This window comes from Serinus canaria, chromosome 12 (genome assembly GCF_022539315.1).
Source record: "Serinus canaria isolate serCan28SL12 chromosome 12, serCan2020, whole genome shotgun sequence".
NCBI lineage: Eukaryota > Metazoa > Chordata > Aves > Passeriformes > Fringillidae > Serinus > Serinus canaria.
The window spans coordinates 16478239-16505625 of record NC_066326.1 but is presented as its reverse complement, the minus strand read 5'-3'; the positions used below and the strand labels follow the sequence as shown (position 1 = coordinate 16505625).

Genomic DNA, 27387 nt, shown 5'->3' with positions numbered 1-27387 from the left:
GGAGCACCTGTGTTGGGGTGGTTTGGACTCCTGTTAAGGAGGAGCAGCAGGAGCAGGGTCACCCCAGCTTGTCACAACAAGCTGGCAACAAAGCTGCCTGTACCTCCTGTGCAAGGTCCATCCATGATGTGGGACTGCCCTCCTCAGCCTGAATCTGGCCAGGAGAGAAGGCTGGAGCTGCAGCACAGCTTGAGAGAGGGCTCACAGCACTGACCCAGCCTTAAGTGGAGCTCCCAATGCAGTGGGCAGCAGATGGGTGCATGGGGGCTCAGATGAGGCCACTTGGTGTCCTCAGGGCCTCAGCAGAGTCTTGGTAACTCCCTTGGGTCCTTCTGTTGCTGGGGTGTAGGAGAGGGGCCAAGCAGCTCTCTTGCACAGACAGGAAAGTCCCTTTTCACCAAAGTTCTGTTGGGCTGTGCCTGATCCATTAATTTGGCTCTGGGGTGCACTTCTGAAATCCATCTCACAACTCCCCCCACTTTTGGATTGTGTCCTAGAGCAGCTCAGGAGAGGCCTGGCTTGGGCCAGTATCAACCAGATTCCTTTCAGATGAAACCAAACCCAATATGCTCCAGGAATGCACCTCATGCTCCCCGGCCACTGATGGGCGTTCAGGCTGCAAGATCAGCCCAGAGCCTGTCTGGAGCTAAAAAACACCTTGTAAATCACAGAATCATTTAGACTGGAAAAGACCTCTAAGATCACTGAGCCCAGCTGTTAACACTGCCAAGCCCATCACTAAACCATGTCCCCAAGTGCCACTTCTACATGACTTTTAAATCCCTCCAGGGATGGTAACCACCACTTCCCTGAAGAGCCTGTTGAAATGCTTGACAATCCTTTCAGTGAAGAAATTTTTCCTAATATCACATCTAAACCTTCTCTGGCAAACCTGGAGGCCATTTCCTCTTGTCCTGTCCTCTTGTCCTGATTAAACCACAACACATTTGTTGTCTGGGGGGAGAGCCTGAACACCACCCCCCAGCTCCACCCTGCTGTCAGGGAGTTGTAGAGAGCAATAAGGACTCCTTGTACCCCCTTTTCCCCAGGGTGAACACCCCAGTTGCCCCAACCCCTTCTTATCAGCCTGAGCCCCCAGCTCCACGGCCCTTCTCTGGACATTCTCCAGCACCTCAATGTCCTTCTTGTAATGAGGGGCCCAAAACTGAACACGGGATTCCAGGGGAAATGTATAGTAAATACATCAGGTCCTTGGATATCTGTGTCTGCTCCTGCTGCACTGTGCTTGTGCATTGGAGCCCAAATCCTCCCAGATTTGCCTTCCCATCACATTTCTCTCTGGAGTTGCCCATGGACCAGAGCTTTCCTTTCCAGCCCTGATGCCCGTGTCCACGAGCCTCTCCCATCCACCGCGCTGCTCTTTGCCTTCCCAGTCCACAACAGGAGCGCTGCAGCCGGTGCTTTCCTATCCCCCCACCATGAGCTGGGCCCCGAGCCGCAGGGATGGAACTTCCCGGGAACAGACGGATATTTTCCCCTGTGGCTCCATGGAAGCCCGGCAGCTCCCGCACCGCTAGATGGCAACTGCGCCGTGCGCATGGAGGGGACGGAGCGGACGGAGGATCCCGCAGCCGGGGCTGGCTATGAATGAGGGGCTGCCCCCGGCTGTCCTCCCACCTCCGGCTCCTCCTGCCGCCTGCAGCCTCCAGGTGCTCTGGCTTCACTGGGAGAAGACGCTGGAGCCGCTGGAGCGGCGGCAGGGTGGGCATCGCCGCTGGGACCCCGCTGGCCGGTGAGTAATGAGCGATGGGTTTGATTAATTGTTCGTGAGCTCGGGCAGCCCGGGCTGCCTTGGCTGGCTCCATGAGAGCTGCCTGGGGCGGCATTGCCAGGGGGAGCAGGAGCCGGGGTTCATCAGTCCTGAGTCCGTCCGCTTGCACTGTCGGCTCCGTTGTGTTTTACTGCTTCGTGCAGAGTAACGCACGAGTGGCTGGGCTTATCCCAGCCCCTGTGCAGAGAGCAGAGCTCACCCTGCCACTCTGTTTGCCCTAGCATGGCATGAAAAGTTCTACCAATCTGTATGGAATCATGGAATGGTTTGAGTTGGAAGGGACCCTAAAGATCACCTTACTCCAATCCTTATTCCTGATCTTCTATGTTGTATCTTTAATGCTGTAACTTGGGTCCCAGGAGGTTTTGTGATTTTTTACTATGCTGAAGCTGTTTCCAGAGCTGGTTTTTCTAGGGTTTCTCAGCTTCAATGCTCTGCTTTGTTGCTGAGGTTTAACAGCCCAAAACCCACACTGGGCTAATTGTCACTAGCCCATGCTGGGGGCTTTGCCACTACTCAGAGATAACTTTGTCAGATTTCTCCTTCCTCACCAGATAAAAATCAAGCATTTGCATCCAAAACAGTTTTGTCATTCTTGATGTGAGGAGAAGAAAAAACCAGCCTCCCTAATCCGTGAGGGAATTGTCCTCTGCTTGGGCTTTACAAAATCTGTTGGGACAGGGAAAGTGTGTTCCTTCAACCCCCTCTGCAACGCCTCAACTCTCAGAAACTCGGGTCAAATGATACAGCAGGCAGAAAAGAAACAGAGCCTGAGAAATGCTGAGTGCTTTCCAAATGAGTCCCTTAACTAATGATCCCTCTGCTTGGAAGCATTGCAGATCTTGGGGATGGATGGCCAGGAGTCAGGAGCCTTGCACGCCTGAGTGTCCTGAGAGTGACGGGTGGGTTTTGGTGTGAGGGGCTGACACTCAGGGTGAGGGAGGAAGGAGAAGGCTGAATGGCTGTTTATGCCCAGAAACAAATAACCAAACACTGGAAGAACTTCAGTTAAGACAAAGAGGGTAATTTATTTCTTTCTATCCTTGAAATAAGACCCCCCTTGGCATGAATCACAGCTCCTGAGTGTGTGCCCTAGAAGGCAGCTGTGCCATGGGATGCACTGTCCACTGGAAATCAACTCCAGTGAGCCTGCCCTTAGTTAAGGAGTTTATTGCCTTTAAAGAACCACTGCTTTGATTCAGCTGCTGAGCAGTGTCAGGAAACTACTGCTAAACTGGAAAGCAGCATTTTTCCTGCAGCCATGTGCCCAAAAGAAGGGGGGAATGCTGCAGGAGATGTGGTCCCAGAGCCGCGGCCGTCCCGCACACATGCCGGCCACGCGCCCCGAGCAGGAGCCATCAGGAGCTTTCTCCCGGCCAAGTGGAGCGTGTCCCAGCTCTCTGCCGGCCACTCCTCGCTCAGCCTTCAAAGGGAGGGGTCAGGCAGCCCTGACGGGTCACTGGCTCGAAACGATGGGCTGCTGGGACGGACAGATTGCTCCTGCTGCGTTAACGCTATTGAAAACGACAGACACAAACACCCCGGTGATTAATGAGCCAGGGATGGGGAAGTCAACCCGAAAGCCAGGGCAAAGATATCAGCCCCATAAGAAATATGGGAAGAATTCACCCCTAATCTAATCTCACTGAATTCCACAAGCGTGTAAGACAGGGATCATTTGCTGCACTTCCTTAGGTTGAGAATTAAACAGGAAACCCCCAAGGATGTGAGATGTTCTCCCAAATACCATCATGCCTGTGCACAGAGGCTGGAGAGCAGCTGCCAGAGTCTGAGCCATCTCATCTGGCTGGACAAGGTGATGCCCAGGCTGTGGTGCTGCCAGCAGCAGCATCCAGCAGCACCCAGCTCCAGGACAGGGAGGGGGAGCCAAGTCTAGGGTCCTTGGCAGTTCTTGCCCTTTGCCAAGCCCAGCCCGAGCCAGCAGGGCTGGCAGAGGTTCCAGATGGGGGTCCTGCTGCCTGGCTCTCTGCCCTGCTCCTGTGGCACCCTCTCAGGGGCTGTTTACAGTAGGAATGAAGATTTATTGTAAATTTTGGCTCCCAGACTTGGAGCTGACTCTTCCTCCAAGTTTGGTCTCTCCCCACTCCATCTGGGATTACAGTGAGAGGTGGCTCAGAGAGCACAGGGCAGTTAGATCCTTACAGGCCTCACATGGTTACAGACCCACAGAGATCAGTCAGCTGAGTCACCTACTGGCCGGGGGGGCAGCCAGGAATGGCCTTTGGATGGGGAAGAGGGGAACACACCCAGCCTCATCTGCCTTTTTTGAAGTGCCCCCCATTTGGAGGAGCTCAGATCAGGGGATCGTGCTCCCCACTGCTTGGAGCAGGGAGCAAAGAGGGGAGTGGGAACAAGGAGAGAGGATGAAAACAGTGTTACCTGCCCTGGACTGGGTCTCCATCCTTGGTCCTCTGGTCCTTGCAAGCTACTTGATGCCTCCCTGCTCCTGCCCTGCTCACAGGAGCTGGCTGTACCTTCTCCAGAACATTTTACCTGGGGAAACTGAAGCACAGGATGGTGAAAGGACCTGTGAAAGTGACAGGGCTGGACTCACAGTACAGAGTACCTAGTCATTCTCCCTCCCTAAAGACTAGATTAGCCCAAATCACTGCCATAAACCCCCAGCACCTCTTTACAGGTAGATGCCTTGAATGGCAGAGGTTCTGTGGTGCCCAGAAGGGAGCACTCTGCACTCCTGGCAGAGATCAGCCTTTATTACTCCCCAGTGTAGTCACTGTATTTGGGCTCTGCCACCTCCATGCACCCCCTGATTGCCCTGGCTCCACTGTACCTGCAGGGATGCCACATGTGTGCTCCAGAGCAGCACAACCCCTCTCCACCATCAGCATGGCACGACATGGAGCACAACTGTTGCCAGCATCAGCCCCCGTTGGCTTGGGAGCCTGCCCAGGGTTTGGTTTCCCTGGAAGGACACGGTTCACAAGCACTCAGCTGTGTGGGGTTATTGTTCTGCTCTCGTGTGCTGGCGAGCTGCCATTGATTGTGTGCAGGAACTCCCTTGCTTCTCCCACCATCAGATCCAGGTTTATTTCCCCCTTCTCTAGGAGGGGACCACTGATGTCAGCTCGCTTGGCCTGAGCTCTTTGTAGTGTGAAAAGGGAAACAAGGGCTTTCGGTTTCAATCTGTCCCTTGCTTGTCCTCTGAGGGGGAACTGGCCTTCCCACGGTGTCTGCTCCCAGCAGGCGGGCGGTGACACGGTGACAGCTCTGCCACCCGCGTGCATGGAGCCAGGCTCAGTGCTGAGCTGCCCTGTGCTCTGGGAGGATGAGCTGCTCTTCGGGGGAAGATGAGACACCTGGGGTCAATCCCTGCCCTGCTGTGCTTCCCATTTGGCCATGAGCAGGTCACTTAGTCCATGTGTGCCTCAGCCCCCCACTAGGGTAATGACAGCCACGGTGGCCTTCCATGGTGGAACCATCACGGTGCAGATGAGTTCATGGTGGTAAAGAGGCCTTCAGGTGAGGTAGGGGTTGGGCAGGAGGGCATGGCATATGGGGCTGTCTGCTTCTGACCCTCTGGAGACACTGGCACAGGAGCCGTGCTGGGCAGCCGTGTTTGCAGGGCAGGGAAATGACAAAAGCAGGGGAGCCGTGTGCTCTGGGGCACCCTGCTGCGGCTGCCCCGGTTCCCCCACAGCAGCGCTGTGACATCAGCCCAGCGCCCGACCTGTCCCAGCCCCTGCGGCCGCGCTGCACCTTCAGCTCCGCCCGGAGCCGACCCGGCCTCTCCTGGGGAGAGAGACCGAGCAGCTGCCCGGGGTGAACGGCCCCGCGTCCATCCCAGCGTCCCTGCCGGTCCCCGATCCTGGGAAACACCCGGCACAGGAGCCGCAGCCCTGGTTCAGGCAGCTCCCCGGGCCGCTGCCGAGGTGCTGGAGGGATGGCGGTGCTGCCAGAGCCTCGGGAGCCCGCAGAGCCCGTCCCGGCCCCCGGGGGATGGCAGGGATGGCAGCAGTGCCTCGGGAGCCCGCAGAGCCCGTCCCGGCCCCCGGGGGATGGCAGGGATGGCAGCAGTGCCTCGGGAGACCGCAGAGCCCGGCCCGGCTCCCGGGGGGATGGCAGGGATGGAGGCCGGAGCGCGCTGCTCCGCGGGGCTCCGAGGTTTGCGAGCCAGAGACCTTACCCGGCAATCCAGGCTGAAATTCCTGGGGAGCCCGGCCAAGAGGCTCTGAGAAGAAGCAGATAACAGGTCAGGCACCCTCCATCCTCATTAAAATACTTTCTCCGGCGGAGCCCCCCACGCCTGTCCAGCCTGTTCCAATTAGCGCAGCGGCCGGGAGCGCCGGGAGCAGGGCTCCCGCTGATGAAAACAAAACACGGTCGGGCTTTCAAGTGTTGGGGGAGGCGACAGTCCCAGCTGGGACAGGTGGCCCCGGGACTGCGACCAGCAGCCGTGTCTCTGGCTGTCAGTGGTGAAGTGGCTGATGAACCGGGTTACCGGGCAGCAGAGCAGGTGTTTCATGGCCAGCTCCTGCCTGGAATGGGGAGATGTGGCCAAGCTAAAAGCACTCTGAGTGGTGCTGAGCTTCCTTGTCCAATAGGTTTGGAGGTGGGAAGCATAATACCGAGGTGAATGAAGGAAATCAATGTTGCAGATCCCGTGGGCTCGCTGCAGAAAGCCTGGGCATCTTCAGGAAGCAATCAGTGCTTGCAGTGTCATGGGAGTCCTGGGACAGGCTGCAGACTGCCCAGGGAACAGGAATTCTCTCCCCAAGGCTAGCACTCCCTGGAAACACCCCGGGGATGGAGCTGTCCCTCCCAACCCTTGGGTCTCTGCTGGAATCCTTTGCAGAGGTCCCAGCCAAACCCACCCCCCTTTCCCAGAGGCCACCAAAGGGGCTGCAGGCCATGGCACTGGGTTCCAGGTGGTGCCCCAGGACTGGTGAGCTCTGTGTTGAAACCCCAGGTGTCACCCATGGAGGCTTTACTGGCAGTCCATGGCAAGGAGCACAGGCAAACCAGCCCCTTGCTGGAGTCCGTGCTGATCCCTGGCCCTGCAGCCCCTGCCAGGTTTGAGCACATGTGGGATTCACCCAGGCTGAGCCTGGAATATCTGAAACCCAGAGAACATCTCCTGTGTGGGGCAGGGCTCCTGAGCCTCCCCAGGGCTGTGCTGAGTGTCAGGCCATGTGGCAGACAGGTGACAAGGGTGGGTTTCAGCACTGGGGTATAAATGACTCTGAGGAATTCAGTGCTGCCTCTGGGGACCCCCAAGGCTTTGAGAACCTCAGCAGGCAGGCACAACCTCTTCTCTGCCTTACTTGGGTACTTAGCATTAAAGCATGGCAAGGTCTCTCCAATGAAGTGTCTCTTCTGAGGAGATACTGCAGGAATTTGGCCTGTTTAGTCTAGGGAAGAGAAGACTGAGAGGGAATCTCATTAATGCATATAAATATCTCAGAGGTGGGTGCCAAGAGGATGGTGCCAGACTCTCTTTTGTGGTGCTCAGCAACAGGATGAGGAGTAACGGCCATGAAGCAAAACACAAAAAGTTTCACCTCAACATGAGGAAGAACTTTACAATCAGGGTAGCAGAGAACTGGACCAACTCCCCAGGGGTGTTGTGGAGTTTCTCTCTCTGGAGACATTCCAAACCTACCTGGACTCATTCCTGTGTGACTTGGTCCAGGTGTCCCTGCCTTGACGAGGGGGGGGATGGACTGGATGATCTCCAGAGGTCCCTTCCAACCCCTATAATTCTGTTGTTCTGTGAAAGAAATTTAAGCTTCTCAATTGCACTAGGATGTAAATTGGGAATTTAGTATGCTGAGTCAGCCCAGAGTTTAATACACCAAGTTAACCCACACTTGTCCCTCCTCCATTCTGTCCATGGAGGAACCCAATCCTCTGTGAATTTGCCACTTCCCACTGCCCTGGGGTGGGAACAAGGACTGTGGCACTGCTCTGTGCTAGAAGCTGCCTGTGCTCTGGCAGCATTTGAGGTGAGAGCAGACCTGCAAGGTGCAATAAATGCTGTGACTCCATTCAGCTTTCTCTGTACATTGGACTTGCTGCCCCCCTGGGGTTGGTTGCCCTTGGGGTAAATTAGGAGGAGGAACAGTGGATGTCCCATTCAAGCAGCACATTCAGGAACACCTAAAATTCCTGCAGGGGCTGGAAGCAGGGGCTGATCCAGCCCTTCACTGTGCCTGTCACTGTGCCCTTAGACAAGCCCACTGCTGGGCCACCTTCCCAGCCAGATGCCCAAGAGCCAGGCCAGGTCAGGCTTCACCTCTCAGTAGCAAGGGAAAGGTGGGGACTGAGCCAGCAGCCTTTCAAGAAAGGGATTAGCAGGATGTTAAGGGAAGCCAGCTCTTTATCCCTTCATAAACAGTTATTAATACCCTGGCCAGCCTCAGGCTTGGCAATTCCCCATTTGCTTTCAGAGGATGTGGTCCCAACTGGAGCGTGCCTGCAGCTGCTGTAACTTCAGGGACACAAGCACTGTGCTGTGCTTTTGCTCTGGGTGTCACCACAGGCAGCCAGGTCCCTCTGATAGTACCCAGACCCCCAGGCTGTCCCTACCCCACTGCCACTGTCACCCAGTGCCCATGGGTAGGGAGTCCCCCCTGGCTGGCAGGGCTGACATCCCGAGGGTCTGCAGGGTGCCAGTAGCAGCTGGGCACCTTCCACCCCACCCGTGGTGCTTGGCACACTCCAGCAGGGTTGTCTGGCAAGGAAGGGTGGTCTGGGGCTAACTGCAGCCAGGGGACAGCAGTGCGGGGGGGGGATGTCCCGGCTGGACGGGATCCTGCTGGCCCCTGGCCGGGTGATGGCAGAGACGGGGCTGAACCTGGAGCAGCCTCAGCCTTCAGCTGCTGCCCAGCAATCCCTCATCCAACCCCTCCAAAAATCTCCTCCCTTCGTCTCTGCAGATCTGTGTGGGCACGTGTGACCTTGTTGCTGAAGTTTTCACTGGGACCCCGATACTCCCCGTGCTGTCCCAGCGCCACCCAAGCTCTGGCACTTGGTTTGTGGTCCCAGCTTTGATGTCGCAGAGCAGGACCGTCACGTCCTCCTCCCACAAATCACTCAGCACCACAGGCTCCCTCAGGGATTGGCTCTGCCCCAGCCTGGCAGCTCGGGGGGAGGCAGGGAGGGCTCACCCATGTGTCTTTGTCCTTCCACTGGAGAAAGTCGACAGCTGCCTCTCCCTGCAGCTGCCGGGGTATCCATCATCCCGCAGGGGATGGAGAGGGACAGCCACAGCCCTGGGCCGAGCAGGGAGGGGCAGGCGGTGGCCCAGGGACAGCTGCAGGCGGGTGCTCCCAAGGCACCGGGCCAGCAGCTCGGGCTGGGCCCGCTCCCCTCACGCGTGGCTCCGCATCCCCACGGCACGGAGCATGGGCAGGCACCCAGCTGGCCGCAGATGTGTGAGGGATGGGCACCCGGGCTGAGTCCTCCGCACCTCTTGCCCCCGCTTTGCCCCTCAGTTTCCTCGCCAAAGTGTGACTCCCTTGTCCCAGCTACCAAAAGTGGCAGAGAGGGAACCACCCACACCAGAGCTTGTGCTGGGAGAGGCAGGACAGCCTCAGGAGTGCGGGGCTCAGGGCTTGGGAACCTTGGGAAGCACCAGCCCTATGGAGGGGGTCTTGGCTCCCTGAGGCTCCCCCCTCTCACGGGGAGTTCTAGCCCAGCGCTTCTGTCCCCTGGTGGGGATGATCCCTATGGATGGATGCCTCTCCTCCCCCCGTTCCTCGAGGTTCCCCAGCTGCTGGGGAACAGCATTTTGCCTCCCGGCCCTGGCAGCCCCCGTGTAAGAGGAGAAGGCAGCAGGCTGTGAGCGCCCTGGGGATTATCGGGACACAATCGGGGCTGTGAAAGCAGCGAGCACATGGCAACGCCGCCCTTCGTGCTGCGGGATCGCCGCGGAGCTCGGCTCGGCACGCTCTCCCTCTCAGAGATAATCTACAGCCTGATAAACCCACTGCCAGGGCCCTTCCCCCTCTGAATTTTGGGCTGCTTTAAACTATTCACGGCATCGCTACACAAAGGGGCTGTCAGGAGGAAATTGGTGCTTTCGCGGATAAATGATTCCCTCCTGTACCCGTCTCAAACAGAAGGGATTTGTCTTTTCTCTGGGCTGCTCACTCTCTGGCAAGGCTTTCCAGGGGATTTCGTGTGACAGCCCAGAACTTCAGACCTGCTGGACTTCTGTTCTGTGCAGAACTCAGTGCAGCCTTGCAGTAATCAAAGGGAGCTTATAAAAATGAGGGAGTGACTTTCTACACAGCCAGATAGTGCTAGGTCAAGGGGGAAATGGTTTCAAACTAAAAGAGGAGAGATTTAGATTAGATGTCAAGAAAAATTCTTTACTGTGAAGGTGGTGAGGCCCTGGCACGGGCTGCCCAGAGAAGTGGTGGATGCCCCATCCTGGAAGTGTTCACAGCCAGGTTGGATGGGCTCAGAGCAACCTGACCCAGCGGGTGACATCCCTGCCTGTGACCATCTGGAACAAGATGAACTTTAAGGTCCCTTCCAACACAAAACATGCTGTGATTCTGTCACTTCTGCAGATCTCCAGTAGAAGGGGAGGGCACAGGGAAGCCACTAGAACTAGGGCACTTGGTGGACTGCTGGCAGACTCAGCCCAGCACCACCTGTGCCACCTATGCCTGGCACTCCTGGTGACTGCCAGCCCCCCAAACAAGGCTCTGCCATCCCCCAAATCCTCCCCTGCAGGTCCTGTGGTGCCTGGAGTATGAAATGTCAGCCCCCTGCCTCCCCTTCCCTCAGCAGCACACCCTCACCAGCACTTCCCTCTCCAAACTGAGATGGAAAGAGCTGCAGCTCTGGACAGTTGATTATTTAAAGCTGTCGGGAGTGTTTAATTTAACCCTGGATTCATCATTCCCAGCTTGTTTCCATCCACCAGGCACCCGAGCTCCCCCTCTCTGTGTAAACTCTGTGAGCTCTTCCCCTCCAGCTGATCTGTTTCCTGGTGTCCCTGCGCTGACTGGCACAGCCAGGGATGTTCTTGTGCCAGGGGCTGTGGGCACAGGGGCCTGTGCCAGGATTTTAGCCGGGTGCCAAGAGGTGGATGTGCCTCACCACTGCCTGGGCTCGATGGGAGGGAGCCCCTAAATACCCATGAAAGGATGACCCCCGTGGGAAGTGTTTCTTACTGGAGGTTATCCTCTGGCATTTTCTAAATTTCCTTATCTGCTGCAAACCCCTCACTTTCCTGTGCCTGTGCCAAGCTCTGCCAGGGCTCTGGGAACCTCCTGGCCATGGCTGTGGCTCCTGCTGCCATCAGCCCTGCTTTTGGCATTCCCAGGGCAGGAGATGGAGCTCTGGTATAACCGAGCTCTACAGGGGAGCACGTGCCTGGCCCTAAATTCACCGTGTGTGAACGTGTCCTGAGGCAGGAGCAGTGCCCTGCCTGCCATCCGCAGAATCCCAGCCTGCCCTGGCATCCCCTGGGTCGTGAAAGATTCCTCCAAGTCTGCCTTAGCCCAAAGTCAAGCCTAGCACAGACCCAGCTCCATTTATAGAACCCTTCAATTAGAGGGCAGCATTTTCCCAAGTCCTACAGCAACACAGCACACTTTGGCAAAGGCAAAAAAATAATCCCTGTCAGATGCCAGCCCCGTCCTTGTGATGACCCTTGGGGCAGCAGTGCTTGCTCCTTGGGGCGTGGCTGTGAGTGCACAGGGTGGCTCTGGGGCAGCACTGCAGGTGTTGGGCACAGGAAGGGCTGAGATGCAGCTTGTCACTGCTGCCTGCTGGGGAGGGTGTCTGTGGCAGCAAGGGCAGCACTGCCTGCGAGTCCCCATGTGGCTGATGGGTTCCTACCCCACCTCTCCACAATCCAGGAGCAGTTTGAACCTGGCCAAACCCATCATGCTTATGGGGTGTTTTTTGTCCCCTCCCTAGGCAATGGTTGATGTGGAAAAGTGCTCAGGAAGGGCTGGCTGGGTGGGGAGAGCTGCCCCACACTAAAGAGAGACAGAGCACAGCACAGCCACCACCCTGAGGTCACATCCATGTCCCAGCATGGTGCCAGGTCTCCTGGTACCAGGGAAGGACCTGGAGCAGCAGCAGGTTGTGCTGACCAGAGTGAGATCCAGGCAGCAGTGAAGGCAAGAAAGGAGCTGCATCCAGCCCAGCCACAGTTTGCTGCTGGGAGGGAGAGAAAGTCCAACCCCACCAGCCCAAAACCTCCTCCCTAAGCAGAGCTGAGCACTCCTTCTTGTGCAAGGCAGTGGAAAGACTTGGCTCCACCATCCCTTCCACATCCCGTTGCTGGGATGGCAGGAATCCCCTGCTCCTTGTGCCAAGAGCCTCTGGCCAGGGATGAGCCAAAAAGCTCATTTTAAATCTTTCAGTCATGGGATTGGATGAAGTTAATATGCAGCAAGAGGGAGAGTTAGTCAGAGCTGCCATGTAGGGACCAAGTTTTTTATTAAGTGGAGAAAAAGCATCTAAGTGGCCTGGATTAAGTGGTTAGAGCTGGCAGACCAGCCCTGCTCCTGGCAGGGGCTGTGGGAGCTGCAGTGAGAGGCTGTGAACCCCTGTACCCCTCCAAAGGGGGGTATGTGTTAAAGAGCCCTTCCAACCCACAGCACCCTGGAGCCAGCAGATGCTGGTGGCCTCAGAGAGCTCTGTGGTGACAAGGAATTTGCAGAGATCCTGGCCAGAGATGTGTCATGCACACACACAGAGCCACAGATGATATTGGGGAGATCACAGAAATGGCATTTATGGGTGGTGCTCCAAAACATGAATTCCCCTTTCAGTGAAAGGGATCAGGTTTAACACCAAGCTGAGACCAGAGGAGTAGTAGGGATCCTTCAGCAGGCTCTGCCAAGCACTGGAGCCTGAGCAGATACTGAGCAGAGGATGCCCAAGCTCTGAGAGCCCATTGGAGGGTTGGAGGGTGCCACTGCCCTCACATCAGTCACCTCCAGGATGACAAATCCCAGCTCTCCCAGGTTCCACATGAGGTGGGCACACTGGCATCACCCCACACACCTCCCCTGGGAAGGCTGGAATAGCTGCCCTGTGAACTCCCTGGGCATGGAACGTGCTGGAGTGCCCAGGGGGGTGGAAGGTAAGAGGGTGCCAGCCACAGCTGCCCTCCCAGTGCCCCATTGGCCCAGTGCCCACAGCTGCAGCCTCTCCCCTTCTCTGCTTGCAGCCGGAGTTGGAGGTGCCATCTCGGCGCTGGACCATGGTGCTGTGAGAACAAGCAGACCCTGCCCACTGCCCTGTGCCAGCATGTGGGCTGCCCCTGGCCACTGGCTGTCCCTGGCCACACTCCTGCTCTGCCTCCTCCTGCAGCAGCTGGGCAGCAGCAGGGCATGGAAGCAGCAGGCACCACGCCTCCGTCTCACCTACAAAGGTAAGGGGTTCCTCGGAGTCTGCACCTTGCCTGGGAGGGCTGGGAGAGCTGTGTCCTGGACTGGGGCTGAACTGGGTACCTCTGGGGAATGTTCCCACCTTCAGGGACACTGAGCCCCGGGTCAGTCTCACGAGCCTCCTCCTCTGCCTCCTGCCACCACAGTCCTACCCCAGCTCAGCCCTTCTGCTTTTGACCCTCCTGTTCTGCCAGGAGAGACTGATTCCCTGTGCAGATCATCTCCCTGCTTCACTTCTCCCTTCCTCCCTGCATCTGTCTCTCTGTTTGGATGCTGAGCTCCTCAGGGCAGGCACAGTTTGCTCCTCTCAAGCCTGATGCAGAGGGGGGACTGCTTTGGTGACCTGAAGATGCAGCAAGGGCAGACTGACAGCACAAAACACAGCTCGGAGAAGTGTGGAAAGGGAGAACCTAGAGGGGAATGGCCTGAGCAGCTAGAGCAGAACCCTGCCAGCCTGGCAGCTTCTGACTCTGCCATGAACCTGCAGCATGGATGGGGCCAATTGAGCTGCTTGTAAAAACCAGTAAGTTTCTTTGGCGGATGGCAGCTCAGCACATCCGCAGTGCTGCCCTGGATGTGACCATCGGGAGGGCTGGCCCAGCCCGCTCCACACCTGAGAGAGGGTGGAGCAGCTTTCCCACGGGCACGGCACTCCAGGCTCCAGGGCCACACTCTTGGCCCACTCCATCACCCTGAGAAGCTGCTCTCCAGGCAGGGACAAGCAGCACAGTGAAAGATGCTCCTCTTTTGTGTCTGGAGAGGGCTGGACCTCCCAGGGATGCAGGATATCTGTGTGAGGAGATGGCCCTGCTGATAGCCCAGCCCAGAAACAGCTCAGCTCTGCCCTTCCTTGGAGTCAGAGCAGGCAGATGGGGCTGCTGGGGCAGCTGGACAGAAAGGGGACTGCTGACTTCAAAGCCCCAGAGTGTCCTGGGCCAAGCATGCCAAAAGCCCTCACGCCTTGGGCAGAGGCAGGAGAGGAAGCTCCCAGCATCAGGAGGGCTCGAGCACGAAGTGAACAATGGCGAAGGGATGTGACTCATGGACAGCAGCGGGCAGGTTCAAGGACACAATGCCTTCAGAAGCTTAGGTTTAAAAACCCCTAGGAAAAAATAAATAAATAAAAGGAGGCCTTTGAGAGTCCATCCACGGGATCAGCCTTGCCCTCAGATCCCAGCATGGGGGTGGCAGGCAGAGCCTCGGTGGGGCTGGGGGAGAAGACGTAAGCAGGGCCGAGAGAAGGAAATGACAGCAGCGAGGGCCGGGAGAGCACAGGAAGGATGGGGCACAGGGCACGGGGCCAGCAACAACAGCAGCGGCTCCCACCCTGCCGAGAGGTTTAGAATAGCACACGGGGCAGCCGGGGCTCAGCCGGGTCAGGCGGGGTCAGCCCCAGCGCTGCCTGAGCTCAGCCTCTCCTTCCCCGGGCTGTGCTGCAGGGAGAGCACAGCAGCCCTGCCAGCTCCTCCTGCGGGAATGTCCCAGGAGCTGGCACACGGGAATGTCCCAGGAGCTGCTCCTCTGCCAGCCTTTGATCTGCAGCCAGGCAGGACTCGGCAAGTGCTCCGGAGCACGGGGAGGTCACGGGGCTCTGTTATCACTCCAAGGGCTGCCCTGCACACGCCTTATCAGCCAACAGCAGTGAGGCGCCAGAGCCCGATTTAGCAGCTCCAGGGATCTCCTCCGTGGGCTGCTGTGCCTGTGAGGGGGAAGGGGAGAGGGCAGCATAGCCGGGCTGTGACCCCAGGAAGCTCAGGGTCACCCTGCACAGGGGGTGCTGTGGCTGAGGGACAGGAGATGATGGATGGGACAAGGCCATCCATAGCGGTCCTGGCAATAAAGACAAACACCGTGGCCTTGGGAGATAGTGAACACAAAGGAGAGGATGTTTCTCTGGGCTCACCCATAGATTTGGCCGTGGCATGGCTGCTGAAGAGCCCCCCTGGTTCCCTGTCTCCAACGTTGGGTTTGGATCTAATGAAGAGGCTGGGCTTTGTGCAGCAGCTTCCTAGGTCTGGATCCCAGCACTCGATGTCCCCTTGGTGAGAGAGCAGAGCCACGGGGTCAGGCTCAGACCCTCCTGGTCATTAACCTGCCAGAGGGTGCAAGTGCAGGGCAATGAGTCCTTCCAGGGTTCTCCCACATACTACCAGAGGCAGCAGAGAGGGCTCTTCCATCACCCTGCCTGACCTTGTCCTCAGACAGGGCTGGTGCAGGTCAGACAGTGACCAGCCAGTGACATCACTGGGACCAGCCTTGTACCCATTCCTCTTAATTACACTCATGTACTGGATGAGCCTTTGCCCTCCCACCCCACCCCCTCTGCCAGGGGTACCCAGCCCTGCCTGACATTTCCCCTGGATCAGGCAGGTCCTGGGAGCATTGGCAGACACAGGAGGGTGAACGATGCACCCACCCTGTTGGAGACCCAGCAGGGACAATGGCCCGCAGGAAGGGACAGGAATTCAGCTGTTAATCCCATTCAGCTGGTGGGAAATGGCTTGGAAGCCTTCTGCCCTGTATCTCTGGCACCCAGAGAGCCCTTGGGCACTCAGGGAAGGCGGGGAGTGCAGAGGGGCTGTGTGGGTTTTTGTGGCAGCAGGAGGAGAACCAGGAGCTCCCTGATGTGGCTTGGAGCTGCTGCTGGCAGGGGAGGATTTGTGTCCCCGCTGGAACGGGAGCTGCCCGGAGCAGGGGAGAGGGAAGCCCCAGCTGGGAGCCAGCCTGGCCGCTGGATGCGGGCAGGCACCCACACGCTGCCTGGCCCCGCAGGGACCAGAGGACATCCGTGGCGTCTCCAGCCCACAGGCTCTGGCCTCGCTTCCCCTCTGCCCTGGAAAAGCAGGGGAAGGAAGTGAGACAACCTCCCGGGGCAGCCGGTTCCCTTTGGATGGAGCCGTGCCTGTGCCCACGTCCACCCCACCTGCACCCGGGGCCGCACGTCCGCCCTCGCTCCCCTCCACGCCGCATCCAGCACCGGCTTCCCCGAGCACCTCCTTCCCTCTGCTCCTGACACGCTGCTGCACTCCATGCGACTTTGGGCAGACTTTCAGCCCGGATCTTACCGGTTTCCCTGAGTTTCCAGCCACATTCCACCTCCATTCAGCCCCCATCCAGTGCAGCCCATCTCCATCTCCCCCTCCCACTTTTTCCCGTTACCCTGCACTACACCAAAGCCAGAAGCAGCACTACACCAGCAGAGGAGCCAGCCCTCTGTCCCCAGCCACGTCCTGTCACTTCTGAGAGGGAAGAGACGTGTTATGACTTCTGGAAGCTCCGAGGACTGCCTCAATGCTGCTTTGCTCCATCTTGATCCCTGGGAGCAGAGCTGGGGGCGGCTGCTGCTGCAGTCCTGTGTCAATGCCATGGCTACTCTGGCTGCACTGGGGTGCTCGCCCCACAGTCACTCCCAAACCTGGCACTGCACATCACAGACCTATACTGGCCCCAGGGATGTTGTTTCCGGAGTTTTAACCAAGACACAACAGCTTATTGTCCTCCTCACACACCCACATGGCCACAACTGTGCCAGAAGGGCCGGGCGAGCCACCCTGGCTGCTGCATGGGAGGAGCTGCATGGGGGGAGCTGCAGCCAGAACAGCAGAGCCTTTCCCTCTGGCCTGTCTCTGCTCCCAGAGGAGTGCACTGGGTCAGGGCACACCTGGATCTTTCCCTGAGCCACTGCAATGCTGGGTTTAGGCTACGCCTCAGGACACAGAGTGGGAAATGTGGGGTGCTGGGTTGGGGTGGCACTGGGGGCACAGATGGGGATTTCCCCTACAAGGGTCAGTCCCAGTGCATCCATCCACCTGCCCGACCCTATGCATGGGAGAGAGCCACCCAACCACATCACAGACTTAAGGGTGGGTGCAGAGGGTGCTCAGAGCAGGTTGTACTGGCTCTGTTTCCATACAGCCTTTCCTTGGAGGGATGCTTTGCCCTAGCAAACAACAAAAAACCTTTTTAATGTAAATTCTCTTGATCTGAAGCCTGGGGAATCATGACAGGAGTCACAGCAAGTGAGTCACCTCTCTGCTCCATCCTCTGCCCACGGTTCCAGGGTGGTTTTGGGGCTCCAGGAGCTCCTCTGGAAGTCAGGCTGGAAGCTGAGCACTCTGAGCTACTGGGGCTGAGCCCCTGTCCTGCCCTGTGCCTACAAACAGCCCAGCTAGGGCAAGGTCAGAGCAGTTCTGGTCTCTGTAGGAGTGACTCCTTCCCTCAGCTAAGCATGTAGAGGAGTCTCCATGATGAGCTCGGGAACACCAAGGGTGGCGGGATTTTCCAAGGCAGTGGCAGGAATGTTGTGTACCCTTGGAGCAAGGATAGATAACCAGAGCTGTCCCAGAGAGGCAGGCATGGGGGCTCTGGCTGCCGGTTGTGTCATTCATGGATGGGTTTCTCTTTCTCCCACCTTGTTTGTGCTCCTCAGACCTGCTGAAATCCAACAGCTCTCGCCTGCTGCTGGCCTCAGGGGATGGGATGGATTTCCAAGCCCTCTTGGTAGATGAAGACAGGGGCTGGCTGATGGTGGGAGCAAAAAACCATATTTTCCTTCTCCATCTGGACCATCCCAGCAGAGAGCCTGAGAAGGTCAGTACTGGGAGGATGGTAGCCCTGGCCAGGCTGGCTTCTTCCTCCCGGGGAACCACTCCTTGTCCCAGCGCCAGGGCGTGGAGGTGGATGTGCTCTGAACTGGGCTGTTCTAACCTCACCAGGGACACATTTGCACCAGGATGTCTCAATCAGTGGGGTCAGCCCATCCCTGGTGGAGCTGCGCCCTGCTGGGAAGGGCTGGCGCCAGAGGGACAGGGTGGCTTGGCCAGGAGATGTGACCTGGGTGGACTGCAGGCAGTGCCCAGAGCCCTGCTGTCACACTTAGTCCCTGCTGCTGCCTCAAGAGCTCCAGCAGTGACTCCACTAATGTCATCCCAAGACATCCTGCTGGCTGGCTGTACGGCCCAAGCCCAACAAAAGAAAATCCCATTAAGGGGCTGCAGCCTGGTGTTCCCACAGGCTGGGATCCAGGAGAGCCTGCCACAGCCTGGGTGGGCCACGGCACGCCCAGGCTCTGTCCCCACGCCAGGTTCACTCCGAGTTGATTTGGCAGGCTGCCCACTGGGCCCTGGGGACTCAGGGGGGTGTCAGCCTTGTGCCAGAGCAAGCCCCTGCCGTGCACCTGAGCCTGGCAGTGCCTGCTGGCTGAGCCTGTTCCCACTGCTGCCACGGCAGGCTGAGGGAAGCAGGGGCTGCATCCATGGGGTCTTTATGTTTCAGATTTTCTGGCCAGCCCCCAGGGAGCAGGTTGAGCACTGCCAGCTGGCAGGGAAGAACGTGGAGGTAAGCAGGGCTGGCAGCCCCCACCCGTCGCCTTTGGCAGCTCAGCACTGATATTCAACAACCCCGTCAGCCCGAAAGGGAGCCTGGGGGTCTGCCTGGAATGGCGCTGTGGAGCCAGCCGGGGCCGAGCCCAGCTGAACAGCTGCCAGGACAGGGTCTGGCCGGGCTCTGCAGCCCCAGCAGTCACCACAGCTCAGCCCTGACAAACATCTCCCCTGTGCAGACCGAGTGTGCCAACTTCATCCGCCTCCTGCAGCCCTTCAACCAGAGCCACGTGTTCGCCTGCGGCACCGGCTCCTATCAGCCCGTCTGTGCCTTCATCCAGCTGGGAGCCCGGGGGAAGGTGAGGGACAGTCTGGACAGACATATCCCTCGGGCAGAAGGTGCCAAGGGACCCCTCACCCTGGGAGCAGTGGGAGAGGGAGCCCCAGAGCCTCGGGAGGGTGGCCACCCTGGTGCAGGCCCTGGCATCGGCATGGAGAGAGCAGCTCTGGCTTGGGAGTGTCAGGGTGTCCCAATGGGAATGGGACCAGGTTCTGGCATCTCCCTGAGGAGCCCACTCATCACAGACACACCAACCTCCTTCCCACTCTTTCCCCCAAGTTCCAGCTTGTTCCCAGACTCCCCCTGGGCTGACATCTGTCCCTTGGCTCTGGCAGGGTGCCAGGGCTCCCCGCATGCAGTTGGTGACCCACTCCTTGGAATCGGGGCGAGGACGGTGCCCGTACAGCCCCCACGAGCCCTTCACGGGACTCCTCATTGGTAAGAGGCAGTGAGGAGCAGAGGGGAGGATGGGAAGGGAGTGCTGGCAATAATCTGTGCCAGGAGGTGCTGCTTCCCACCCACACCCCCTGACCCTGCAGGTGGGGAGCTGTATTCAGGCACCTCCAGTGACTTCATGGGCAGCAGCGCTGCCTTCTTCCGGACCTGGGTCCACGGGGCCGAGCAGAGCTACATCCGCACGGAGCAGAACCAGGACCACTGGCTACACGGTAGGAGCAGGGGGACCTGCGGGGAAGGGGGGCCTCTCCTTCCAGCTGGGGAGAAGCTGGGGCCAGCCCTGGGGCCAGAGCTCTGATCTGGGCCCACTCTCCTTGCTGGGGGGAAGCACTGATGAAGCCCCTGGAGGGAACCCATACTCCAGCACATGTTCCACAGCCTGAGCACTGGGAATGGTGCTCTGTGTCCCCTCAGCACCTCACACTGTTCCCAAGGGCTTTCAGGGCCTTTCAGGATCAGGGCACAGAGCCACATTGTGCTGCTCCTTTCCCCCTCAGAGCCCGTGTTCGTTGGTGCCTACACCATCCCTGATACGTACAACCCCCACGATGATAAAGTCTACATCTTCTTCCGTGAGACAGCCATGGACACTGGGCAGTGGGAGCAGCGGCACATCCACGCCAGGGTGGCCAGGGTCTGCAAGGTCAGTTGCCAAGGCCAACACCCTGTGGCCTGTTGTCCCACCAGGTGGGCTTTTATCTGTTCTGGGCCAAGAAGCATCCCAAGCAGAGGAATGTGAGGGTGTCACTGCACACCTACCACAGGGAGAGAGCTCAGGGCTGGGGGTGTCCCTCCATGGGAATGAGGAGGGCACAGCAGTGGAGGAGGCTCAGAGAGGCTGGACTGATCCTGGCTCTTGGTGCCTGGCAGAACGATGTTGGAGGGAAGCGCAGCCTCATCAACCGCTGGAGCACGTTCCTGAAGGCCCGCCTGGTGTGCTCCATCCCCGGGCCTCAGGGCACTGAGACCCACTTCGACCAGCTGGGTGAGTGCCCAGCCCTGTAATGCAGCTCCACCACGGCTGCTCCCTCCAGCACACCCGCAGGATTCCCACCTGCATCCTGTGCCTCACCTCCACCCCTCTCTTTGCAGAGGATGTTTTCCTCCTGAGCACCCGGGACCCCCAGAACCCCCTCGTCTTTGGGCTCTTCACAGTCTCCAGGTGAGCAGGACCCTGTGTGGGACAGTGAAGCCCCCACCAGTGCTGCCCCCCTCAGAGGGAGCTCTGTGGGGAGAAGGGCAGCACCACCACCCAGCTGGCTGAGGAATGGCCACCAGCATTTCCCCGCTCTCCCTGCTGCTGGCTCACCGGCACATCGCTAAACCTCAGTTTTGTTGCGTAGTCAGTGATTCCCAGGCTGCACGGGCCGTGTCAAAGCGATTCCTGTCACCCCCGGGGTGCTGTGCGTGACTCCAGCGCTGACAGGGGACAGCGTGGGCTCGGGGGGGTGGGTGTACATACGCCTGGTCCCCGTGGAGCAGCCGGGACACTGAGAGCCCTGTGCTTCCCGACAGCGGCGTCTTCAATGGCTCTGCCGTCTGCATCTACTCCATGGCTGCCGTGAGAGCCGCCTTCAGCGGCCCCTTCGCACACAAGGAGGGATTCGACTACCGCTGGGTGGAATACAAGGGCCGTGTCCCCTACCCCCGCCCCGGCACGGTGAGGGAACGGGGAGCAACTGGAGGGGGAGTGGGACGGACTGGCCGGGCCCTAATGCAGCCCCTGTGTCACACAGTGCCCCAGTGAGACGTACGACCCCCTCCTGCAGTCCACCAAGGACTTCCCCGACGAGCTGATCAGCTTCATGCGCAGCCACCAGCTGATGTGGGAGCCCGTGTACCCGCAGGGCCGTCAGCCCGTGCTGGTCCGCGTCAATGTGCCGTACCGTCTGCGGCGGCTGCTGGTGCACCGGCTGGACACGGAGAGCCGGGACTACGACGTGCTCTTCCTCGGCACAGGTGGGAGCTCATCCCGGCTCTGGGAGCGCTGCCACCCCGGGGCAGCTCGTGTGGCACTCTGGTCCCGCCAGCGAGGGGGGGCTCCCAAGCCTGACAGCTCCTCCGCCTGCTGCCTTCACAGATGACGGCAAAGTCCTGAAGGCGGCCCTGGCCGGCGGGGTGAGCGGTAGCCCCGAGGTGCTCAGCCTGGAGGAGATCAGCGTCACTAAGGTGCAGGAGCCAGGGTGGCACACGGGGACTGAAGTGAAAGGGTGGGACCACACAGCCTCCCCTGGCCGCGGCACCTCCCTGCAGGCTCTTCAGGAAGTCCCTGGCCGCTCTCAGGGAGGTTCTCACTTCACTGCTGGGGGCTCCCACCCGCTCTCGGCAGCCGAAAAACACCGAGGGGCGCCAGTGGGACTGGAGCCAAGTCATCTTCCAGCTCCCCATCAAGTCCCTGAGGGGGCATGTGGGTTGCACTTTGGAGCCCACACTGAAATGGGAGGGCTGAACTCAGGTTTGAAAGCAGGGCTGTTGGGCAGAGCTGTCCTGGGCTGCCCACGCCAGAAGGCCAGCCCAGGGCCCAGGCTCCTTGCAGGGAGCCGGTGACCAGGGACCTGGCATCCTGTAACCTCTGGGGACACAATCCTACTAGGTAGGCTGGGGCACCCAGGAGGGACTGACATGGCTGCAGCATCCTCTTGTTCCCCCTCCAGGTACCTTCTCCCATTCTGGACATGAAGTTATCGCCAAAGCGGGTGAGTGTCCCTTCTGCTTCTCCCTAAAGCAGTCTGGGAACAGGGATAGAGGCGAGCTGATCCCAGCCACTCTGCCGGGTCCCTTGGCCTCAGGGGGCCCACATTTAGGGAACGGGATCCTGCCAGGGCATTGAGGGAACGGCAGGCTCTGTCTCGCACTCCTACTGTCCCCCAGTGTCGCCACCCCAGCATGGGGCTGGGCTCTGTTGCCTGCCGGCCCCGGCGGTCTGACTGCCCCTGTCCTGCTTCCCGAGCAGCAGGAGCTGTTTGTGAGCAGCACCCACGGGCTGCTCCAGCTCTCCCTGTACCGCTGCGAGCTCTACGGCAAAACCTGCACTGACTGCTGCCTGGCCAGGGACCCCTACTGCACCTGGGACAGCAAGACCTGTGCCCCACATCTGCTCACCGAGAAGAGGTGAGTGTGTGCCCGGGCCAGCCCTGCATCCCCTGCAAGGTGATGCTGTTCGGAGCAGGGAAGGGCAAGCAGCAGCCCTGGAGCTTTACCCGTCAGCCAGACCCCTACTGCCACTCTGCCTGCCTGCCCCCTACCCTTTCCTGGTGCCCCTTCTTGAGGCATTGCCACGGAGGGATCCCACAGCCCTCTCTGCTCTCCCACAGGCGTGCCCGCGGCCAGGACGTGCTGAAAGCTGACCCGCTCAGCCAGTGCCAGGACACAGCAGAGGGTGAGCGCCGGCTCCGGCGGGGGCAGCCAGCTGTGCCCAGGGAGCGCCATGCCCTGCAGGGACCGCGCTGGGAAACCAGTGCCCCCACCGCGGGCTGGCTGTCCGTGCTGCCCTCCCTCTCTCCCTCCGGTCACACAGCCTGCACTCAGGGCACTCACCCTCTCCCCTGCACAGGGACAGCCGCGGTGGAGAAGGTGGTTTTTGGGGTGGAGAAGAACTCTACCTTCCTCGAGTGCCTGGCGCGCTCCCCGCAGATCACGATCCGCTGGCTGGTGCGGCGCGGCGAGGAGACAGCCCCGAGCGAGGTACGGGGACAGGGCGGCAGGGACCAGGAGCAGGCGTGGCTTTTATTCCCAAGGACTGACCTACGAGCTCTGTCTTTGCCCCAGGTCAGGAACAACGGACATTTCTTGGTGCTGGAGCAAGGGCTGCTGATCCGCCAGCTGGCGAGGGAGGACGTGGGCACCTACGAGTGCCAGGCGGTGGAGCGCTCCTTCTCCCGGCTCCTCACCCGGTACAGCCTCCGCCTCATCAGGCATGAGGCCACGGAGCTGCCACCGTACAAACGGAGCAAGGGGCTTGAGCCGGGAGGGACCCACCAGAGCCCCCGGCCCCGGACTGACCTGCACCCGGGCTCCAAGGGCTTCCCGCGGGCCCTGGGGGTCCTGGGGGCCCCGGGCACCAGTCTGGACGCCTACTGCAATGCCCTGCGGCTGCAGGAACGGCAGCGGCAGCGAGCCTGGCACAAGTGGCAGCACCAGTCCCCGGACAGCAAGAACGGCCGGGTGCGGAGGCACCCGCAGCGCCTGTGAGGGGCAGACGGAGGCCGGGCTGCCCCCAGCTCCCTCCCCGGTCTCTCCAGGGCCCGTCTCGCACGTCGGCACCAGCTCCGGGACACCTCTCGCCTTGCGTGCAGAACCGCCTCGCTGTTACTACCTCAAGCCCCGCGGCCTCTCCGCTCCCCACGGGGCACCGGGGCCAGGGCACGCAGCACGCGCCGCCTCTCCGAGGCTCAAAGCTATTTACCTGCAGAATATTTATTTTCCTTGCTTTCCCCTGGCTTTGACTGATGATCAGCAGCAGCAATAATAAGCACAGAGGACAGGGAGGGGCAAAGGCCAGCTGTCCCAGTGGTTCCCTGACTCCCGCAGCACCCAGCCTAAGCAGGGCCAGCCGTGTGATGCCTCCCTCTGCTCTGGAGGCGGCAGGATGTTCTCCTGGGTGGCTGCCGAACTGTGGATGGAGCCCAGGTGCTGCAGGAAGCAGCAGGACACAGTTGCTGGCTGAGGCTGGGCTCCAGGTGTGCAGAGATGCTCATGTCCAGGCCAGCTCCAACCCACTTCAAATGACACCACTTTCCTTTTTTCATTTTGACATTTATTTTACTGGGGAAAAAAAAAAAAAAAGGAGAAGCAACAGGCAGTTATACCAACTTACAATTTATTATTTTTTTAAAAAATGACATGAAACACAAGTAAAAATAAATACATCATATAAACAACAAATTGTTCAAAGTCTCTGTTCTGGGAGATCGGGTGAGCACATCCCGTTGGACAGAGAGAAGAGGGAAGCACATGATCATGCGTGGGGCCAACCGACCGACCCGCCCATTAGCAATACTCTTTCCAACCACAACAAGACAGGCCACAAACTAAGGCGGTAGTAAAAAAAGAAAAGAAAAGAAAAAAAACAAACCCAAACCAACAGAAAACCCCAAATGAGACTTCAGGCTCCCATAGATGTTCCAGACTCCAGCTCTGAGCTGGGCACCACGAAGCAGCCGAGGCAGTGGTGGTGGCCCGGGAGGTGGCAGAGGTTGCTCTCCCTCACTTGCCCCATTGTCCCTTCACAGGGAGCGCTTGCTCCGAGGTGCAAGGAGCCATCCCTCACTGTAATCTAGCTGGACTATGGTCCCTGTTCAACCTCTGCCCCCCACCCCAGCCCTCCCCCACCCATGGTCCTTCCACTGGATCAACAAAATTTATTCCAGGGTGGCGAGAAATACCAGCTGTAAAGGTATTACCAGCTGTGCTGCACTTGTCGCTGTTGGCCTGGAAGCCACCCCCAAACCAGCAGCAATCCTTGCACCTTCAGCCTCTTAAATTTGTTGCCCAGAGAGGCTGTGGATGTCTCATCCCTGGAAGTGTCCAAGGCCAGGCTGGACAAGGCTTGGAGCAACCTGGTCTAGTGGAAGGTGTCCCTGCCCATGGCAGGGGAGCTGGAACAAGACAATCTTTAAGGTCCCATCCAGCCCAAACCATTCTATGATTCACTGACATCATTAAGTCAAAATACACATAATTTCTAGTGAAGACCCCATGGAAATCCCACCCTTTGCTTGCCAGAACATTTGCTTTCTCCAAATAGCTGCACCCAACCTCCCCACCCTCCCAGACACTCCAGGACAATGTGCACCAGATCCTGCCCAACACGGGCCAGGCTGGGCTGTGTTGCACCCACCCTGCAGCCCCCCAGGAAGCCCCAAGAGCCACATCAGCAGTGGAGGCAACAAGCCCACCAAGCCCAGGGTACAGAGCAGCAGCAGCCACCCAGTGCCCGTGGCACTGTCCCACAGCAGTATCCAGCCTTCACCCAACTGTCCCCAGGAGAGCAAACCTCCCACCAAAGGCAAGGACCAAGGGCTGGGTGCCAACGTAGAGGCCAGCTGACCATTCCCAAGGACCCCACAGATCTGCCCTGGCCTTGGGCTGTGCTCAGAAATCTTCTTTACTGTCCAAAACCCTCTGCAGAGAGTCCTGCGTGTTGTTCTCAGTGTCACCCACAGCCCCTCTGAGAACCAGCAGCTGCTTCCCATCAGGTCATTTGGAGACAGAAATTCAGCAGCAAAAGAAGAATTTAACCCATGCAGGGAAAGCCCCTGTAGCAAGCTCAGGAAAACCAAGAGAGAGCCCTCTGCAGCAGAGTCACATGCTGGAGAGGAGAAACCTCTGGGGAGAGCAGATGAGAGAGAAGAGCAGGCCCCATGGGAGGGGAGTTTTAGAGCTTAGAGAGCCCCTCCCACTGGGGATAACCCACACCCCCCTGTGGCTTCTGTGGGGCAGAGGAAATCCTTCCCATGGCACCGTGGAAGAGCAGGTGCCTTGGAGCAGCCCCAGCCACTGCCAGCTCCCACAGCAGCCCTGTGGTCAGGGCATCTCTGTGACCATCTCAGCCGAGGCTCTGCCAGGGCCCATCTTCTCCCTAAGGGGGGCCCAGGGCTGGTGGCTGGGGCAGAGCTGGGGCTGGGGCTGCACTGGAGCACTTGCTGTGCAGGGCCCCTGCGCTGCAGCTGCCTGGGCTGTGGATGTTTGCCAGCAGCAGGTCATGCACAGGGCAGCCACACCACAGGAGGGTGCCAGGGCGGGTGCAAGCCATGGCCACGCAGGAAGTGGGACAGCCCTCACACCTCACCCTGGTGCTGGGTCAACAGCCAGCCCGGAGCACATTCTGCACCCTGTGGCAGCAGAATGGCAGTCATCCTCAGCTCCACAGGGCTTAGGCTCTGCTGGGGGACCACTGGAGAACATCAGGTGACAGCACAGGGATGTGCCAGGGCCTGCTTTGGAAGCCCTGGGCGCTCTCCTGGAGAGGCAAGGAGCAGAGAGGTGTGCAGCCACCAGTACCACATCAGACCGCGGTGCTGACTGCCCCCAGCCACATCTTCACACCTTGTCCCAGCACAGGTCCCATTCAGAGATAATGTGGGAGGGTCCCTTGGATGAGCCCCACAACCCTGACCCACAGAGGAAGGGCTGGGGTGGCTGCAGGGCTCTGCAGGGTCGGCTCATGTTCCCACCCTCCACACGTGCCCGCAGGTCTCAACACTTGCTACTCTCGACAAGGAAAGCCCTTGCCTAGGTCCATTCCCCAAATCCACAGGAAAACTGACAGCCTCACAGGGATGCAACGGACATCTGGGCAAGCTGGTCATACAATCAGTGTCACAGGGTAGTGCATGAGGTGGACACACAGAGCACAGGAGGGCATGACTCACAGATGCAGCACTGTCAAGTCTTTGGAGAAACTTGCATGAACACCATCAGTTAATTTGCTTTGTTACTTTTGTGGGGGGGTTTGATTTTTATTTCCATGGTGCATCCAAAGACAAGTTGTCCAGCAGTTTGCTCAGAACCCCTCGGTTTTCAACTCCTAGGATATGTTAAAGAAGAAAGCACTATTTTAATGTTTGTTTTTTTAAAAAAATAATTAAAATAATTTGCATAGCTAAACTGTTGATCTAAGGCTTCTATGAATGGTGTGGTTATGTTTGACAGACAATGTCCATTAAACAGAGAAAGACACTAGGAAAGCCCCATAACATTTTTTATTGTTTCCATAACACACGCGTGCACACACAACCCTCTCTCTAAGGAAGGGAGGTCCCCATCTTCCAGCACCCCTTTGGTGGAGGATATCAGGACATCCTGCCCTTTCCTACACCTAGTTGGTCCCAGCAAGCACCAGCGACTGCAGCCTCTGTGGCCTAGGGGCCCCCTACAGGCTACCACCAACTCCAGGGCCATCCGAGGCAGGCGAGCACAGCTCTGCTGATACCCAGATGCGACACGGAGGTTCCTGCATTTCAAGCGTCCGTCCCAGTGCGGTCACACACACACGCTCCAAGTCCAGCTGCACCTGGGTATCCCAGCCTCTCCCTAGGAGCCCGGGCCCTGAGAAGCAGCTGGTGTGCTGGCTGG

At 58.9% G+C, this 27387-nt stretch overlaps 2 protein-coding genes across 2 annotated transcripts in view; one reads left to right on the top strand and one right to left on the bottom strand.

The window, feature by feature from the left end:
- Positions 1-1593: 1593 nt before the first annotated feature.
- LOC103816959 (semaphorin-3D-like) lies at positions 1594-24195 on the top strand. Its single transcript, XM_009091003.4, has 18 exons — positions 1594-1753; positions 12975-13178; positions 17624-17784; positions 18469-18531; positions 18755-18874; positions 19191-19293; positions 19395-19523; positions 19809-19954; positions 20182-20296; positions 20404-20473; positions 20827-20971; positions 21048-21270; positions 21392-21480; positions 21966-22007; positions 22265-22422; positions 22626-22690; positions 22865-22995; positions 23080-24195. The coding sequence occupies exons 1-18, from the start codon at positions 1609-1611 to the stop codon at positions 23500-23502; spliced, it is 2532 nt and encodes an 843-aa protein (XP_009089251.3). The 5' UTR covers positions 1594-1608; the 3' UTR covers positions 23503-24195.
- The window catches only part of RAD54L2 (RAD54 like 2), a 69095-nt gene continuing 65821 nt past the window's right edge, over positions 24114-27387 (bottom strand). The window contains exon 23 of the mRNA XM_030228019.2: positions 24114-26839. Within this exon, the coding sequence (XP_030083879.1) occupies positions 26772-26839 (68 nt within the window). The 3' untranslated portion in view covers positions 24114-26771. The remainder of the gene's footprint in view (positions 26840-27387) is intronic.